The sequence below is a fragment of the Delphinus delphis genome, chromosome 11 (assembly GCF_949987515.2).
Source record: "Delphinus delphis chromosome 11, mDelDel1.2, whole genome shotgun sequence".
NCBI classification, from domain to species: Eukaryota; Metazoa; Chordata; class Mammalia; order Artiodactyla; family Delphinidae; genus Delphinus; species Delphinus delphis.
This window is the reverse complement of record NC_082693.1, coordinates 15,139,436-15,155,247: the sequence shown is the minus strand read 5'-3', so window position 1 is coordinate 15,155,247 and position 15,812 is coordinate 15,139,436. Positions and strand designations below refer to the sequence as shown.

Sequence of the window (15,812 nt, the reverse complement as noted above, 5' to 3'; positions counted from 1 at the left end):
ATCCAGAATATTCCTCCAGCATGGCCCCTAGTGCAAAAGGTATGAAAAAAGGTTTGGGAAGTTTTGCTACCTCATCCTGTGTTATCAGTGGGAAGGGATATTAGTGATGACTTCCTGCCTTATTTGGCACCCCTTAGAGTTGAAATGGCAGTGTCAAGAAATGGTAACTGCTATCAGGAAGCTTCTAGTAACCTATCCCTTGTTTTCTCCATCCCCTTACTTGAATCTTCATGACAAAATGCACAGAACATTTATTTATTCAATGCACCCCTTATATAATACTATGATTCTAGCTCCCGTTAGAAATTTGACTGCATCCCTGGGTTTTATGAGAATATCCCTACAGAAATTCAGTTTGGTTCATCAGACATTACTGGGCCCATTATATTAAAAGCCTGGTTCTAAGTATCAAAAAAACTTCAAATCTCTTTTTATCAACTGCATTCTTATGTATGTCCCAACTAATTCTATTGTAGCTAGTTTACAGTTCAGTGTGGAACATGAAATATAAGTAAAACTGTTACGAAAAAGTCATTAGTGCTTTGAAGAAAGTACAGAGAATTGTATGGAAGGGACAAATTTCGAGGTGGTTCTTGGCAAATGAGTAGAATTTTTATAGAGATTGAGGATAAAGGAACTTTTTTTCTTTTTCTTTTCTTTCTTTCTTTTTTTTTTTTTTTTTTTGGCCATGCTGAGAGGCTTGCATGATCTTAGTTCCTTGATCAGGGATTGAACCTGGGCCATGGCAGTGAAAGAGCCAAATCCTAACCACTGGGATGCCAGGGAATTCCCAAGGATAAGGAAATTTAAGGCAAAAGTAATACTATGAGTGCTAAAACATGGAGAAAACAAAATTCAAACATGTTAGGGAAGAGTAAAGAAGTTCAAATGCAATGTACTTAAGAAAGATTAGTGTGAGATAAAATGAGAAATTTACATTGGGTATGGTCATGGAAAATAGTGAAAGCCATGATAAGGTAGTAGAAACTTTCTTTTCTGTATAAAATGAATAAAATTAAGACTTTTAAACAGGGATACAAAACACTAAGAGAGTTGAGCGTTCCAGGGATCATTTCTGCAGAGTAGAGAGGACGAAGTGTATGAGAGAGAGATGAGAAATACAGAATAGAGTTAGATGTGATCTCATGGTTAGAGCATGTAGAAGTTAGGTCCTAAACAAGGGCTGTGGCATCAGAAAAGGAATGGAGGATGCATGTGAGGAAGACTAACAAGACTAAGGGTGTAGATAACTGGACAGGAGGGATTCTGAGATCACTTAGCTACTAGGGTAATCGTAGGGTAATGAAAGACATGAGAGTCGGGGAGGAAAACGATCACATTTGGGTAAGGTGGGGAAGTGATTTTTAACTCTATTTGTAACTAAGCAAATGTGATATTCTGGTTTATTATTTATTTATTTATTTTATTTTGACACTAAAAGGACTTTCATATATGTCTATATATGATTGTGTGTGTGTGTGTGTGTGTGTGTGTGTGTGTGTGTGTGTGTGTATGAAAGAGTGAAAGAGAGTATGGTGAAGGAGGGTTGGAGGAGGAAGAATAAATTAGTATAAGAATTTTGGGGAGACATTTTTCAGTGTCTATAAAGAACTGACTCTTAAACCTGCAACTATACTCCGTTGAATTATTTCTTTTCTTAGGGCAAGGTAGGATGGTTATTATTTCAGTGTGAGTCAATTTGTTTAATATTTTTACAGGCATAGACTGCATTCTGGATTGCTTCCTAGTAAATGTGCACTTGTGACTACAGATGCACCATAGAAAACATAGATATGGTATAATTAGTCATAAATGCTTCAATACTTCTTGAAATGTAACTCAAAGGACAGATCTATTGAAGTAGTAGCTGTAGCATTGCCTTTGTACAATGAAAAATAATACATTATTTTTCTCTGAACTTTTGAGTTTTTATTAAATAAGAGTGTATATTTGATCTGGATGTGAATTTCTTGATTCCATTCAATTATGCTTAATTTTTATCTGATTTGGGTCACATTGTGATACAATTTGGATTTCTTGTTTGGCAAGAGAGTGTTTGGGATAATCTGTTTTGCTAAGGACATAAATTACTCATCGACTTTGTATTTTTTTTAACATCTTTATTGGAGTATAATTGCTTTACAATGGTGTGTTAGTTTCTGCTTTAAAACACAGTGAATCAGCTATATGTATACATATATCCCCATATCTCCTCCCTCTTGCGTCTCCCTCCCACCCTCCCTATCCCACCCCTCTAGGTGGTCACAAAGCACCGAGCTGATCTCCCTGTGCTATGCGACTGCTTCCCACTAGCTATCTACTTTACATTTGGTAGTGTATATATGTCCATGCCTCTCTCTCACTTCGTCCCAGCTTACCCTTCACCCTCCCCGTGTCCTCATCATCTTGTTTTGATGAAGCTCAATGAGTTGAAATTAAATAGAAGTAGTTCATGTTTATGGGGAGATTATATCAGACAGGTTGGGTTAGATCAAACAACCCATACAAAGATACCACAAATTTAGTTATAACTCATGCTTACTCAGTGTCTTAGTTCAGGCTGCTTCAGCAGCAACAAAAACAGACTGGTTGGCTTAAAACATAGGAATTTATTTTCTCACAGTTCTAGAGGTTAGAAATCCACATTCAGCTGAGTCTTGACGTTGAGATGGAGATCCCTGGGAGATTTTTGCCGCTTAATGTTATGTGGCTCTAGGAGGTCTCTGGTGGACAATGTCCTGACCCTGGCTCTCACACCTCAGAGGCACAGGCCTGACACCCTGCCAGAGCACCGACCTGTCCACCACATGGCTCAGAATAAAAGGGAAAAAGAAAGAAAGAAAAATAAAATAAAATAAAATAAGGTTATTACAATAAAAAATAATTATTAAAAAAATTTAAAAAGTAATTAAAAAAAGAAAGAAAGAAAGAAAAAAGAGAGCCACCAAACCAAAAAACAAATCCCCCAGTGATAACAAGTGCTAAAAACTATACTAAAAAAAAAAAAGAAAAAAAGAAAAAGGGCAGACAGAACCCTAGGACAAATGGTAAAAGCAAAGCTATACAGAGTCACACACAGACGCATACACATACACACTCACAAACAGAGAAAAAGAAAAAAAAAATATATGTCATTGCTCCCAAAGTCCATCTCCTCAATTTGGGATGATTCGTTGTCTATTCATGTATTCCACAGATGCAGGTACATCAAATTGATTGTGGAGCTTTAATCCGCTGCTCCTGAGGCTGCTGGGAGAGATTTCCCTTTCTCTTCTTTGTTCTCACAGCTCCTGGGGTTCAGCTTTGGATTTGGCCATGCCTTTACATGTAGTTTGCCTGAGGGTGTCTGTTCCCTTTTGGGAGGTCTGAGTTCTTCTGCCAGCGTTCAGTAGGTGTTCTGTATGGGTTGTTTCCACATGTAGATATATTTCTGATATATTTGTGGGGAGGAAGGTGATCTCTAGTCTTACTCTTCTGCCATCTTGAAGCTCCTCCTTGACTTTGGATTTTAAAATGAGCAGTTAGTCAAAAGAAGGATCAGGAGCTGACTTGAGAGCAGACATTAGTGAGCTCTCATTCCAACAACTGTCTATAGAGCTCTTCTTATGATAGGACCTGATATAGAAAAATGATGTTATTTAACTTCCTCATGTCTCAGTGTCTTTGTTAATAAAATGCTGGAACACAACAGTCATATTGTATAATAGTGAAACGTTTCCATTCTGAAATCAGACTCCATTTGTTTGACTTCCTGCCCGAGCACTTAATGGCTATTTATGTGAAAGCCTTCGGAGGTTATGTAACATCTTTGTGGCTCAGTTTTCTCATCTGTAAATGTGCATAGAAATAACCCTGATAGGGTTTTTGTGAGGATTAAATGAGATTACCTGCTTAAAGTTTTTAGAATATTGCCCAGAAATTGTAGACACCTAATAAGTGTTATTATTGTCATTATTATTCCTTTGTCATTGGGTGCATTAAAAATTTAAGTGCTTTAAACCCCAAGCTTTTATTATTACTATTAAAAGTGTTGAAAATAAGAATTTTAGAGAACAGATATTATGCATTTTTCTCTAGGGATGGTGTTTGATTTTTTTTGGTTGTATCTCTTTCTTTATATTTCAGCTTTTAGTCCAAGATGGAATGAAACATTCACATTTATTATTCAGGTGCCAGAATTGGCATTGATACGTTTTGTTGTTGAAAATCAAGGTTTAATAGCGGGAAATGAATTTCTTGGGCAATATACTCTACCAGTTCTATGCATGAACAAAGGTAATATTCCCAAAAGTAAGATGATTGTGCTAATGTTTATATATAATTGGAGTTTACCAAAGACACGCTTTTATATACCAAATAGCTCTCTCCATGACAGTCAGATGTAAAGGCAAATTTGTGTGTTGACACATATTTTCTCCCAGTGGAATTACAGAAATGTGTTCTGATACAGAAGGTGGGGTTGGGGAGTGGGATTTCTAGGAAGACTAATTAGACAAACTTGGCTTGTATGAGAATTTCTCTACATGGACATAGCTCTGTTGTTTCAGTTAAGAGTAGGCATGACTACCGTGAAGGAATGAAGGATGGGAACTGCACGGAAGGGAGAAGCAGTGAGTCCTTCTTCCCACCTGAGGAGACACTGGGAGCCCAAGGCTCTCTTTTCTTGAATCTTTCCAGGGCTGCCTTGCAGTTACCTTTCAGGGGTGACTTACACTGTGCTCCCAATTCTATCCTTATTTTTACTTTTCTGCCACCATCTGAGATATACCTAGGAAACAGTCTTTCTGAAGCAGAAGGGTGGTGGCTAATTTTGGAGACGCTGCACTTTGAGGGAGGAGAAGTGTGAGCTGTGTGGTGTTTAGTAGGAAGTCGGGATAGAAACGTCAAATATTTTACTTTGGGGGAAAATTAATATATGGGATGGAATATAACTACGTAGTCCTAGCTTTTATATGTGCTTACTGTATTATTTCTCAGGAGCACTACTGGGGCCACTGTTGACGAATTTATTTTTATTGTTCTCATCAAATGTGATTCTTTTTGCAGGTTACTGTCGTGTTCCTCTGTTTTCCAAAATGGGTGAGAGTCTTGAGCCTGCTTCCCTGTTTATCTATGTTTGGTATGTCAGATAGCAACTAATGGTGCCGGACATGGTGTTAGCTGTACATCGCAATAAAACAGCCAGAATGGGTGTCCATATCTTTCCCCTTTTTTTCTAACATAAAGCAGAATAATTATTTTGAGATATTGAGCCAGTGCGCTTTTAAATATGCAGAATAGAACAGTGGAAACAAAACAGAAACTTCAGAGGGTCCTGACAGTATGGCATTCTCGTCAGCCAATTTCTCCTGCCCCTCTGTTGCTGAGGCTGCTCTTTCAACTTGCTTGTATCATGTTTAATTAGTAGAATTTACAAGATGCTAAAATATGTCTGATTGTATAAGACAGGTTGGCAAGTATTTGGCAGTATAAAAGAAATATGAAATCTAGGAGTGTTTTAATTTCTAGACACCCACTACTGCATATTGTAGTAGGAAGGAATTAGATTCCCAGGTGCTTGGCGCCCTTTTGAATCCTGGAGAGCAATTAGCCCCTGCATTCTCAGACTAGTTCTCAGATGCTGTGCACTGGATTGGGCACCCTGTAATTATACAGACATTCTTATGAGTGCATATGATTTTGATTTGCATTCAAACTGCCTCCAGACTCCGTATCTATAAAAAAGATCTACTATGGGGACTTACATGCTTGGATCTCTGAATGAATTTTCCGTGTTTCTGAATCTGCACTAAATGCACATTGAAGGTTGCCTCTTGGCCAGAGATGAGATTCCTGTGCTGTTTCATATGCTGGGCTTCTCACCATCAGCAGGACTTTGCTTTACTAAATGTCATATGTAGAAGAATATGGTTCATTATTAACTGTTTTTCAAAAAACCAGGCATACTAATACTTGTTCTACCACATTGTTGCATGGTAGTGAGATGAAATCACCAGTACAATTTTTGACAAATTAGGGGGCCCTCATAGGTATTTGTTGAAATTAAATCTGAATTTATAACTAAAATAACAAAAATGCTTCTTTGTTTGAGATGTTTACTAATGCATTATCAGTTGATGGCCGAAAAAATATACAAAAAAATCACATCTACTATGTTTTTCTATTATCATGGTTTAGCCTCAGAACTAAATATTTAAAATAAAAATGCCACTGGGAATTCAAATATCCAACCCATAAGGAGTCAGATGTCCCAGATTACTCAGGGCATAGTCATTCAGATCCTCACTCACGGGCTCTCTGGATTTAAGATTAGGGCACAGTCTCCCCGGGAGGGACACACAGCCAGTTCTCAGAGGCCTGCTTCTATTTTGCCAGATTACAGGAGGATCTTTACTTATTAATTTACTTATATTGCTTTTATTTTATGAAAAAGCTAATTTCAAATCTACATTAAAACTAAGCTGAATACAAACTCTTAGTGAAGGAGGCCTGGTGGTTCTGTTTACAAAAACGTGGCCACTGTCTTTTGCCCTTAAAACTTCAGGAAGGGCCCTTCAGACGGCTTCGTGTTTGCATGTTTCAGTGCCAGAGGGTAGGAATAGACTCTGGTGTCCACTGTCAGATGTTCACCAGCTACCAGAGCATCACATCTCTTCAGCAGGTCATTCTTTGGTAAGGAAATTACTTCTGCAAAATCCCCATCTCCTGGCTTTGGCTTAGGCCTACGTGTCCAGCATCATCTCCATTGATAGTTACTGTCACGGTGTGTGTGGTACAGTTTGACAAACCTGGATCCATACGTACAGGTGGAGAACATTCAGCAGCGTCACGCTTATAGCCAGTTTCTTCCTCAAGCTCCCAAAGAGCAGCTCCTTCTGGGCTTTTGTTGTCATCGATGAGACCCACGGGGAATTCAAGGCAGCAGCCCGCCATTGGTGATCATCGATGAGACCCACGGGGAATTCAAGGCAGCAGCCCGCCATTGGTGGTTAGAACTGCTTCACCACAACGATACATTGGTAAACGAAGGGTTGTTTGCAGCACTGAGGTAACCACCACCCCATCAGCCGACTGTCTTTACATGGTTGGACGCTTCCCAGTTTCCCAAGTTCTTGTTAGATCAGTAGGATCCCTATAAGTTGTTTTTTTTTTAAGTGTGACCCATTTCAGAAGGATTTTATTTATAATATCTATGTTCAACCTAATAGCAGGTGGGATGTTCAACCCATTAACCCAAGGATTTAACCTTCTCTAAACCCCTAAAGCCTTTTGAAGATCTGGAATTTCATGAGGTTTAAAGACTTTTATCACATGAATTTTGCAAAAGAGTTCATTAATTCTTGCAGCAGGAAAAACTTATTTCTCATTTATACTAATAAGATTTGAAATAAGGAAGGAAAAAGGTTGTATTTCCTTTTCTCATTTTTCTTCAGGTACCACTCAAAATCAGCTAACTGTGAAGACAAAATCTATCTTTTTTTAAATATTCTTAATTCACTTGTAGAAAAATAATAGTGTTGAGGAGCAGAAGAAAACATAAGAGACAGCTAAAATGAACCCCTGGGCTGTGGTAACAGAAGATCTTTCAACAATGTCAGTTCCTCAGGGAAGCCATCCATGATCTCCTAGATTAGGTTACATTCCTTGGTTTATGTTTCCATACAACTGATTAAAGTGACAGCTAGGAGGTGACTTTGTGCTCTCAGGGAGGCCTTGGTGTTGCTAAGAGCTGGCCTGACATTCACAGTCAGGCCATGGTGTTCGTCTGCCAAACCTGAACAGTTTCACATCAGCACCCGACAAGGCCACTCTGTGACTACAATGGATAAGGAGAAAAACAGAACCAGTCTGTAATCATGACAGAGCATCTGACAAAAGCATGAATATTGTCCAAACACAAAAGTGCCAAACAGTCCCCAGGAAACATGAATGACTGTCGGATTCTTCACCTACTTCCTTGAACCCTCTCCCAAATCATCTGACACAAGCCTGAATCCAACAGTAAGTCCTTTCCAACACCCCTTCACTGAGACACCCCATGGTTCTTCATTTGTGTGTCTCCCTCATTGCAATGAAGAATCGACCTACTGTGTGTGTTTCTGATGGTCTTTGGCTGGAAGGCATTAACATAAACCTGGACTCTTCCTTTTGTTACTCTCATTACCTTGTAGTGATTAGTGACAGGAAAGTTTTGTTATGTTGTTAATTTTGACCTTTACTTTTTTTCTGCTTCTGGTTGTTTAGAGCCTCAAATAGAAAACATGCAGAGTACAATCTAGACTTACCCTGACTTTTGTTTGGGGGATGGTGACCACGGGAGGCCACTGATGCTGATTGCTGAGACATAAAGTTGCCCTATTTTTGGAAAGAAGAGTGGAGAAACTCCCTGTAGCTGTATAAAGGAGGTATTTATTTTAATTTTGGGTAGGGGGGCGTGTATGGTGTTTTTGAGGGATGCAGACACATGCACCCTAGATGGTGCCTCGAGGGGTTCCACTCAAAACCTTTATGCAAATTTCAGGGGTTATTTGGGAGCCACAATGGCAAAAAGCTCATGTTGTGGATTAGGATCCAGAAAATGGAATCGCTTACATTTAGTGAAGCCCTTATGGGCTTGAACAATGAACATTTTATTGGGAGAATATATGACCTGGATTCCATTTTTCAGGAGTTATTAAAAGTCCATCTCTTTGGATAGTGCATAAGCTTTTGTTGAATTACATTTCTTTCAAAGTAATAACCCTCTGGAAATATTTGTACCATCAAAGAGAACATTCTTATGATGCATTCTGGATTCTTAGGCCATGAAGTTTGAGCCCTCTGTAGTATTCAGAGTTAAGCTTTTTTTACCAGCCACTAGAAATTTTCATTTAAAACATCCAAGGGGTAGATTAAAGTGGAATTTGAGCTTATGAGAGATTGGTCTTCTCTGTGTCTTGCATTCTTACACACCAGCTGAGCACGTGGTGGTGATGGTGGTAGTGGTGGGAGTTGGTGTTAAATTCCTTAAAAACCTACACATTTTCAGGGACTGGTGCCCTCTTTAATTCCCATCTGTATACAATTTAACTTTCACACTTTCAGTCACTATTCCTATTCTTCTCCCACAACAGTCCCTTTTCTAACATGAGAGTTCCACCTCTGCAATGTTAGCAGTGCCTAACATGTGCCTGATATTAAACAGAAATTAGGGAATTCCCTGGAAGTTCAGTGGTTAGGACTCCCCACTTTCACTGCTGAGGGCCCGACCGGGTCGAGGAGCTAAGATCCAGCAAGCTGCACGGCAGAGCCTAAATAAATAAATAAACAAATAGAAAATACCCTAAATCCTTGCAGCAATCTTACATTTTATTGTTAATGTAACAGGCTCAGAAACATTGAGTTGCCTAAGGTCTATAGTAAATGACAGAAACACAGTTATTGACCCAAAGCAATCAGGAAAAAAAAAAGTTGATTAAGTTACACAATATACAAAAATTAGCTCAAATGGATATTAGACTTAAATGTTGAATGATAGTGTTTACCAGTTTATTTGCTGTTTTTTGTGGAGGGATCGACCTTTGGAGTTTCCTACTCCATCATTTTTGCTGATGTCATTTTCCACCAATATTATTAACATATTCAATTAGTATAATACTTTTATTACAATGAATGAACCAATATTGCTACATTATTATTAACTGAAGTCCCTACTTTATCCACATTTCCTTACCTTTTACCTAATGTCACTTTTCTGTTCCTGGGTCCCATCTACGATTCACATTACACTTACTAGTCATATTTCCCGAGGCTGCTCTAGGTTGTGACAGTTTCTCACACATTCTTTGCTTGTGATGAACTTGATGGTTTTGAGAACTACTAGTCATGTATTTGGTAGAATGTCTGTCAGTTGGGATTGAGTAATGCTTTTCTCATGATTAGAACAAGGCTACAAGTTTTTGGAAGGAAGACCTCAGAGGTAAAGTGCCACTTTCATAAATCTTATCAAAGGTGCATTCTATCGACATGACTTTTCACTGTTGATATGGACGTTTATTACCTGATTGAAGTAGAGTTTGTCAAGTTTCTCCTCTGTAAAGTTCTGTTTTCCCTGCTTTTCATGCCATACTCTTCGGGAGGAAGAGTCGCTGTGTGCAGCCCACACTTAAAGAGTTGGTAGTTACGTTTTACCTTCTAGAAGGCAGAGTGTCTATATAAATTGTTTGGAATTCTTCTACGTGGTAGATTCAAACCTTACCCCCCCCCCATTTATTTATTTAATCAGTCATTTATATCAGTATGGGTTTATGGATAACTATTTTATACTTTGAATTACAATCTAATGCTCCTTTCCCAACTTGGTCCAGCCTTGATCAGTGAGAGCTCTTCAGTTGGCACCTGTGTCCTAGGGAATATTTTTTGCCCCATCACTTCATTTGTTTTACTTGAAGGATCACTGGCAGCATATTCCTTACCTGAAGTTGCAGTTGACATATGTGAACAGTTAGAGTCTAGCGATAATTAATATTTTTGTCATCTGATCTTCAAAACACTTTCATATCTCACTTTTAAAACTTCCCAAGTCTTGAATAGTATTTTCTTCAGTTAAAGTCTTTTTTTCTGATGACGTGAAATTAGGCTTTGGTATTTTTTTCCCTCTTATTGTTTCCATATTCTTTTTAGGTCATTTGAGCTGTATTTCTGACTTTTTATTTAGCTTCATCTTTTGGTCTCTTTACTTCCATAGCTCACAGAGGATAACATTGTTTCCTGGACCTGAGTGCCTTTTTTACTTTTCCTTTCCCTTTGCTGTCTGGCCCAGGCATTTGTTTTTCTTTCTACTCTCAAAGTTTTGTCTTGAGAAAGATGAAGTTGGTGAATTCTATGTTTGTTCCACATCCCTTGTTCAAACAAGCCTTGACCATCTTGATCCTCTTGAGTAGGTTAGTCCCACCTCAAAGATAATATTCCTTTCAGACCAACGTTTGCTCCATACCAAGTCTTGACCTGTAACCATCCTGTCTGATTTCCCTTCAGTAAGTCCTCTCTTTGTTTCATTTTCCCTTAGAGTACCAGTTCCAGAGATTTTCCAAATATGTTTCCCTAGACCCCCTTGGCCATACTTCTGTTCCTTTGAAAGTTACATAATAATTTTTGGAGTCTTTTACACCTGTTTTCCTGGGTTTCCCTCTCAAATATGACCAGATTTTCTTAATCACTTAATCACTCTGTCAGTTTTTAAGGGATGGTTTCCCAGTTGTTCTTACAAAATGCTGCTGCTTTATGAGGGATCTTTTAAAATTTTTCTAATTTTAGTTCTCTCCAGGATGTCATTATACCTGCTCTCCAAGGCCTTTACTCTTTTTATCTGATTGATTTTTTTAGGTACCGTCCTCCCTTCTGAACTAGTAACAACTGAAATGTATTGCCCTTTTCTGTTACCTTTTTCAAGAGAAACTGGATTTAAGTCCATCACCTTTTTAACTTTGTAGTTCTTTCTCCTGGCTCTTAACATCTCATTTCCCCTTCATATCTGCCCAGCTTATGTTGTAAGATCCCAACATTTCTTTCAAGGAAATATCATTCTCATTACTACTCTGTTTGACGTCTTTTATTTTATTTTCCTTCTTCTACTGCTTTTGTTCTGATGGTAAGAAATTCCAGTTCCTTCTTGATTCCTGGGGTAAATCAGAATTTCAGAGCCAGAGGCTGATGGGCACAGACCTTTAAATTGCTTTCCCAGTTTTGGGGCATTTAATAATCTCAGTCAGTTATATTTTGACCTCAGCCTAGGAAGAGGGCATATTCTCTTTATAAAAAGAATCCCCATTCTTTTTGATTTAAATATTAATAAAATCCACATCCCTTCTATGAGTGGGGGTATGGTTCAAACCTCCAAACTCTAATAATTAGTTTCTTCAATTTTCAAATGCAGAGCCTCCTTGAGACTGTGTTGTTTCTATAACTGAAAGCTGTGGACATGACACACGAATTCAAGTTTGGTCCGGTTTCCTCCACTGCTGTTAACCCTAAGGTCACTTCAAAATAACACACACACACACACACACACACACACACACACACATATGCACACAGTTTGAGAAAGTTGATAGTAGGCAAGCATACATGTCTCTGGAGTTAAGAAGTTTAAGCTTTAACTTTACTAGAGCTTGTAGCACACTTTGAATTCAGCCACTGTTCCAGATTTCTGGCTTAGTTGTTTTGAGATGTAGCTGAGAAATCCATTAAAAAAAGCAGCTGATTTTTTTTATCACCTAATGCCTAAAAAGCTTATTTAAGAAAATTTTAAAAGGGTTATCTTTTTCTTATCGTCTAATTTGTTCTAAGGACTAAACCTTACGAGGTCTGTACTCATTAATGCCTAAGGTTTAATGTTACATCCCTTTAATGTTAAAAAACAGTCAGTTGGTGCAATCTAAGTCATTATAACCAGGGTTAATAAATCCACCTGGCCCATTCTTACCAAAGCCTAAGGTCTAAGCAGTGTCTCTTGGTCTGCTGAAACTTCTGTGTTAATGCTGTGCTTGCCCCAACATTTTTTTAGAAGAAAAAGCATTAGTTAGGTTTAATTGGTTTATCTAAAATATATTGACAGCATATAGGATCCTATGCTAAGAAATAAAATATATCTTTTTTGTGACATGTGTTACAATATGAGAGTTAAAGTTGCTGGGCAATTGCTTTAATCACTAGAATTTCTCCCATGTGCTATTAAATCTTCACTGTGGGCCTTGATAATGTGTCAATAGTGGTAGCTCTTCAATAATCCATTTCCTCTGGGAATCAAGTCCTGACCTTCAACCATGTTTGCTAGAAATGAGTCTGTCACCACAACCCCTTAATTGTTTGATAGCAGTAGCCACATCATATCTGTGATCCTCAGTTTCTTTTAGCCTGTGATTTTTGAGATGTCTTAATTTTCTGTGGAAGTTTCTCAGGGATTTTGAAGATGAGAATAGAGGGGCGGAGATTGATGGGGTGACCAACTGTCCAATGCTTCCAGTCTCTCACATCTGCTTAACTTAAAAATCTCCCCTCCTCCCGGGATGAGTGTGTATACATTCCATTCAAGAACTCATCTGAGGGCTTCCCTGGTGGTGCAGTGGTTGAGAGTCCGCCTGCTGATGCAGGGGACATGGGTTCGTGCCCCGGTCCGGGAAGATGCCACATGCCGCGGAGTGGCTGGGCCCGTGAGCCACGGCTGCTGAGCCTGCACGTCTGGAGCCTGTGCTCCACAACGGAAGAGGCCACAACAGTGAGAGGCCCGCGTACCGCAAATAAAATAAAATAAAATAAAAGACACCTTTTAAAAAAAAAGAGATAATAATGGTTGGATTAAAAATAGTAAGCTTTAAAAAAAAAAAAAGAACTCATCTGAGTGGAAAGTTTATGCTGCTAGGAGACATTTGAATGTTACTACTCTGTAAAACTGTAATAATCTCCCCTTTCCCCATCTTATTAGACTTCTTATAAAAAGCAACTAAAGTATAGATATAAAAAGGCTAAAAGAGCTGTAAAACATGATATGAATGAGAGTTAAGACTAGGAGCCTTGCTTTTGTAGACCGGTGTGTCATTCAGTCATTTGTTCAGGTATTAATTTATAAAGGCTTACTGAGCATCTACTACATACCAGATATTTGTCAGGACTGGAACAACAAAACGAATGAAGATTCAGTGTTAAATTCGTTTGGTAGGGCTACCGAAACAAAGTACCACAAACTGGGTGACTTAAACAACAGAAATTTTTTTGTCTCACAGTTCTGGAGGCTAAAAGTCTGAAATTAAGGGGTTAGTTCCTTCCGACAGTCTGTTCCATTCATCTCTCCTAGCTTTGGCTAGTTTGCTGGTGTTCCTTGGCTTATAGATGTGTCACTTCAATCTCTATGTCATGTTTTCATATGGTGTTCCCTCTAGGTTCGGGTCTGTGTCCAAATTTCCTCCTTTCATAAGGACACGAGTCATATTGGATGAGGAGCCCACTCTACTCTAGTATGACCTCATCTTAACTAACTACATCTACAGTGACCCTATTTCCAAATAAAGTCACATTTTGAGGTTACAGGTGGTTAGGACTTATAAATTTGGAGGACACAGTTCAATCCATAACACCTACATACCATCTGCCTAAATTTAAAAGTTATAAATAAAGCTAAGAAGCCATTAAATACAATATGATTTGTTCTCCTTCATAAACACCTCGAAGGACAGCTTTTAATTGAGAATTCTTGGATGTCTTGGAGATCCACGTTGGATTATGGTGACCTAAAGAGGGCTGTCTCCTCTCCTGGAGCGCTCTATATGCCCTGCTTTTTCTTCCCACCCCTGGGCCCTTCCTGCACTGTCAGTGGCCTCCTGCACGCTTGTGGACATCCCAGCTGACACATTCGAGCTGCATGCATATACACTGCAAGCAGCCTGCCCTCGGCCACCACTGGAGCCTAGGCATTGTTCTCCCCGGTGATGGTGTCTGACTTCAGGTCAGCGAACCCTTAGAAGGCCTGCAAACGCTGTTCAGGCAGGGAATTCAGGGGTCATGTGTACCTAGAATGTGGTCTAGAATAAGGCCTTTGGGTGTGGCTGAGTCACAGCTGGAGGAAGTAGGATTCTCCAAGGAGAGGGCACCAGGGCAAGGACTCCTCTTGCCTGGATCCAATGCTGTACTGTCAGTGAACGAAACTTCTTTAGAGCCCTGTGTTTTAGTGAAAGAATACTAAACATAAATAATACGCAAAATAAATCAGTAAACCATATAGAATGTTCAAAGGTGATAAGTATATAAGAAAAAAAAGTAGAGCAGAGTGGGAAGGATCTGGCATGTGTCTGGGGACAGGGCAGGCTACAATATGACACAGAGTGGTCCAGGCAGGCCTGTCACAGATGGAAACATTTGACCAAGACTTGAAAGAGGTGAGAGAATAGGCAAGTGGATGTATGGGACAAAAGCACATTTTGGAAAGAAGGAGCTGTCTGATAAAGATTTCAGGGAAGAAGCATGCCTGGAATGAATGTTCAGGGAATGGAAAGGAGGCCACTGTTTCTTCAGTGTTTTGAGTATAGGAGGATATAATGGGAGTTAAAATCAGAGAGGTGGCTGATGGGAGGCCAGCTCACATCGGGCTTTTTAGGTTATTTTAAAGGTTTGCGCTTTTACTCTGGCAGTAGAAGCCCCTGCAGTGTTTTGAGCAGAAGAGAGACAAGATCACTCCAATTTCTGTGTTGAGAATAGACAGTATGGAGGGCAGGGTAAACAGAAACAAGGAGAAGGTAATTGTAGTAATTTGGGACAAATTTAATAGGAGTACCTTGAACCAGAGAGGAAGCAGATGGAGAGTGGTAAGTGGTTGGATTTGGGAAAAGTTTTGAAGGCAGAGCTACAGGAGTTTCTTATGGGCTGAATTATACTCAGAGAATGAGCAAGGAAGTGGGTATCAAGGATGACTTCAAGATTTTTGCTATTTAAAACTGATCAGGAGTCTAGTTTTAAACATACTGAGCTTGAGATAATAGATATTCGAGGGGGATGCTGTGTAGGTAGTCGGATATGGAACTCTAGAATTTGGGAGGGGTTCTGGGCTGGAGTTATTATTTTTAAATGATATTTATTTTAATGATATTGTTTTCTTTCTAATTTTACAAGCAAAACATGTTATTGTGGACAACTAGAAGTACATAGAAGTATGAAAATTAACAATCACCCGTAATCCCCAACCCACAGAGATAACCACTGTTAACATTTTGATGTATTTCCTTTTAGTGTCTACATACTTTTTTCAAGTTGAGGTGTAATTGACCTAGATCTCTACATTAGTT

General features: G+C 39.0%; 1 protein-coding gene and 1 pseudogene across 1 annotated transcript in view; one reads left to right on the top strand and one right to left on the bottom strand.

The window, feature by feature from the left end:
• The window catches only part of PLCZ1 (phospholipase C zeta 1), a 42,621-nt gene extending 37,489 nt beyond the window's left edge, over positions 1-5,132 (top strand). Inside the window, exons 12-13 of the mRNA XM_060026131.1 lie at positions 4,126-4,275; positions 5,047-5,132. Of these exons, the coding sequence (XP_059882114.1) occupies positions 4,126-4,275; positions 5,047-5,132 (236 nt within the window). The remainder of the gene's footprint in view (positions 1-4,125; positions 4,276-5,046) is intronic.
• Positions 5,133-6,532: 1,400 nt separating this feature from the next.
• On the bottom strand, positions 6,533-6,933 carry LOC132434454 (ADP-sugar pyrophosphatase pseudogene; annotated as a pseudogene).
• Positions 6,934-15,812: the final 8,879 nt, after the last annotated feature.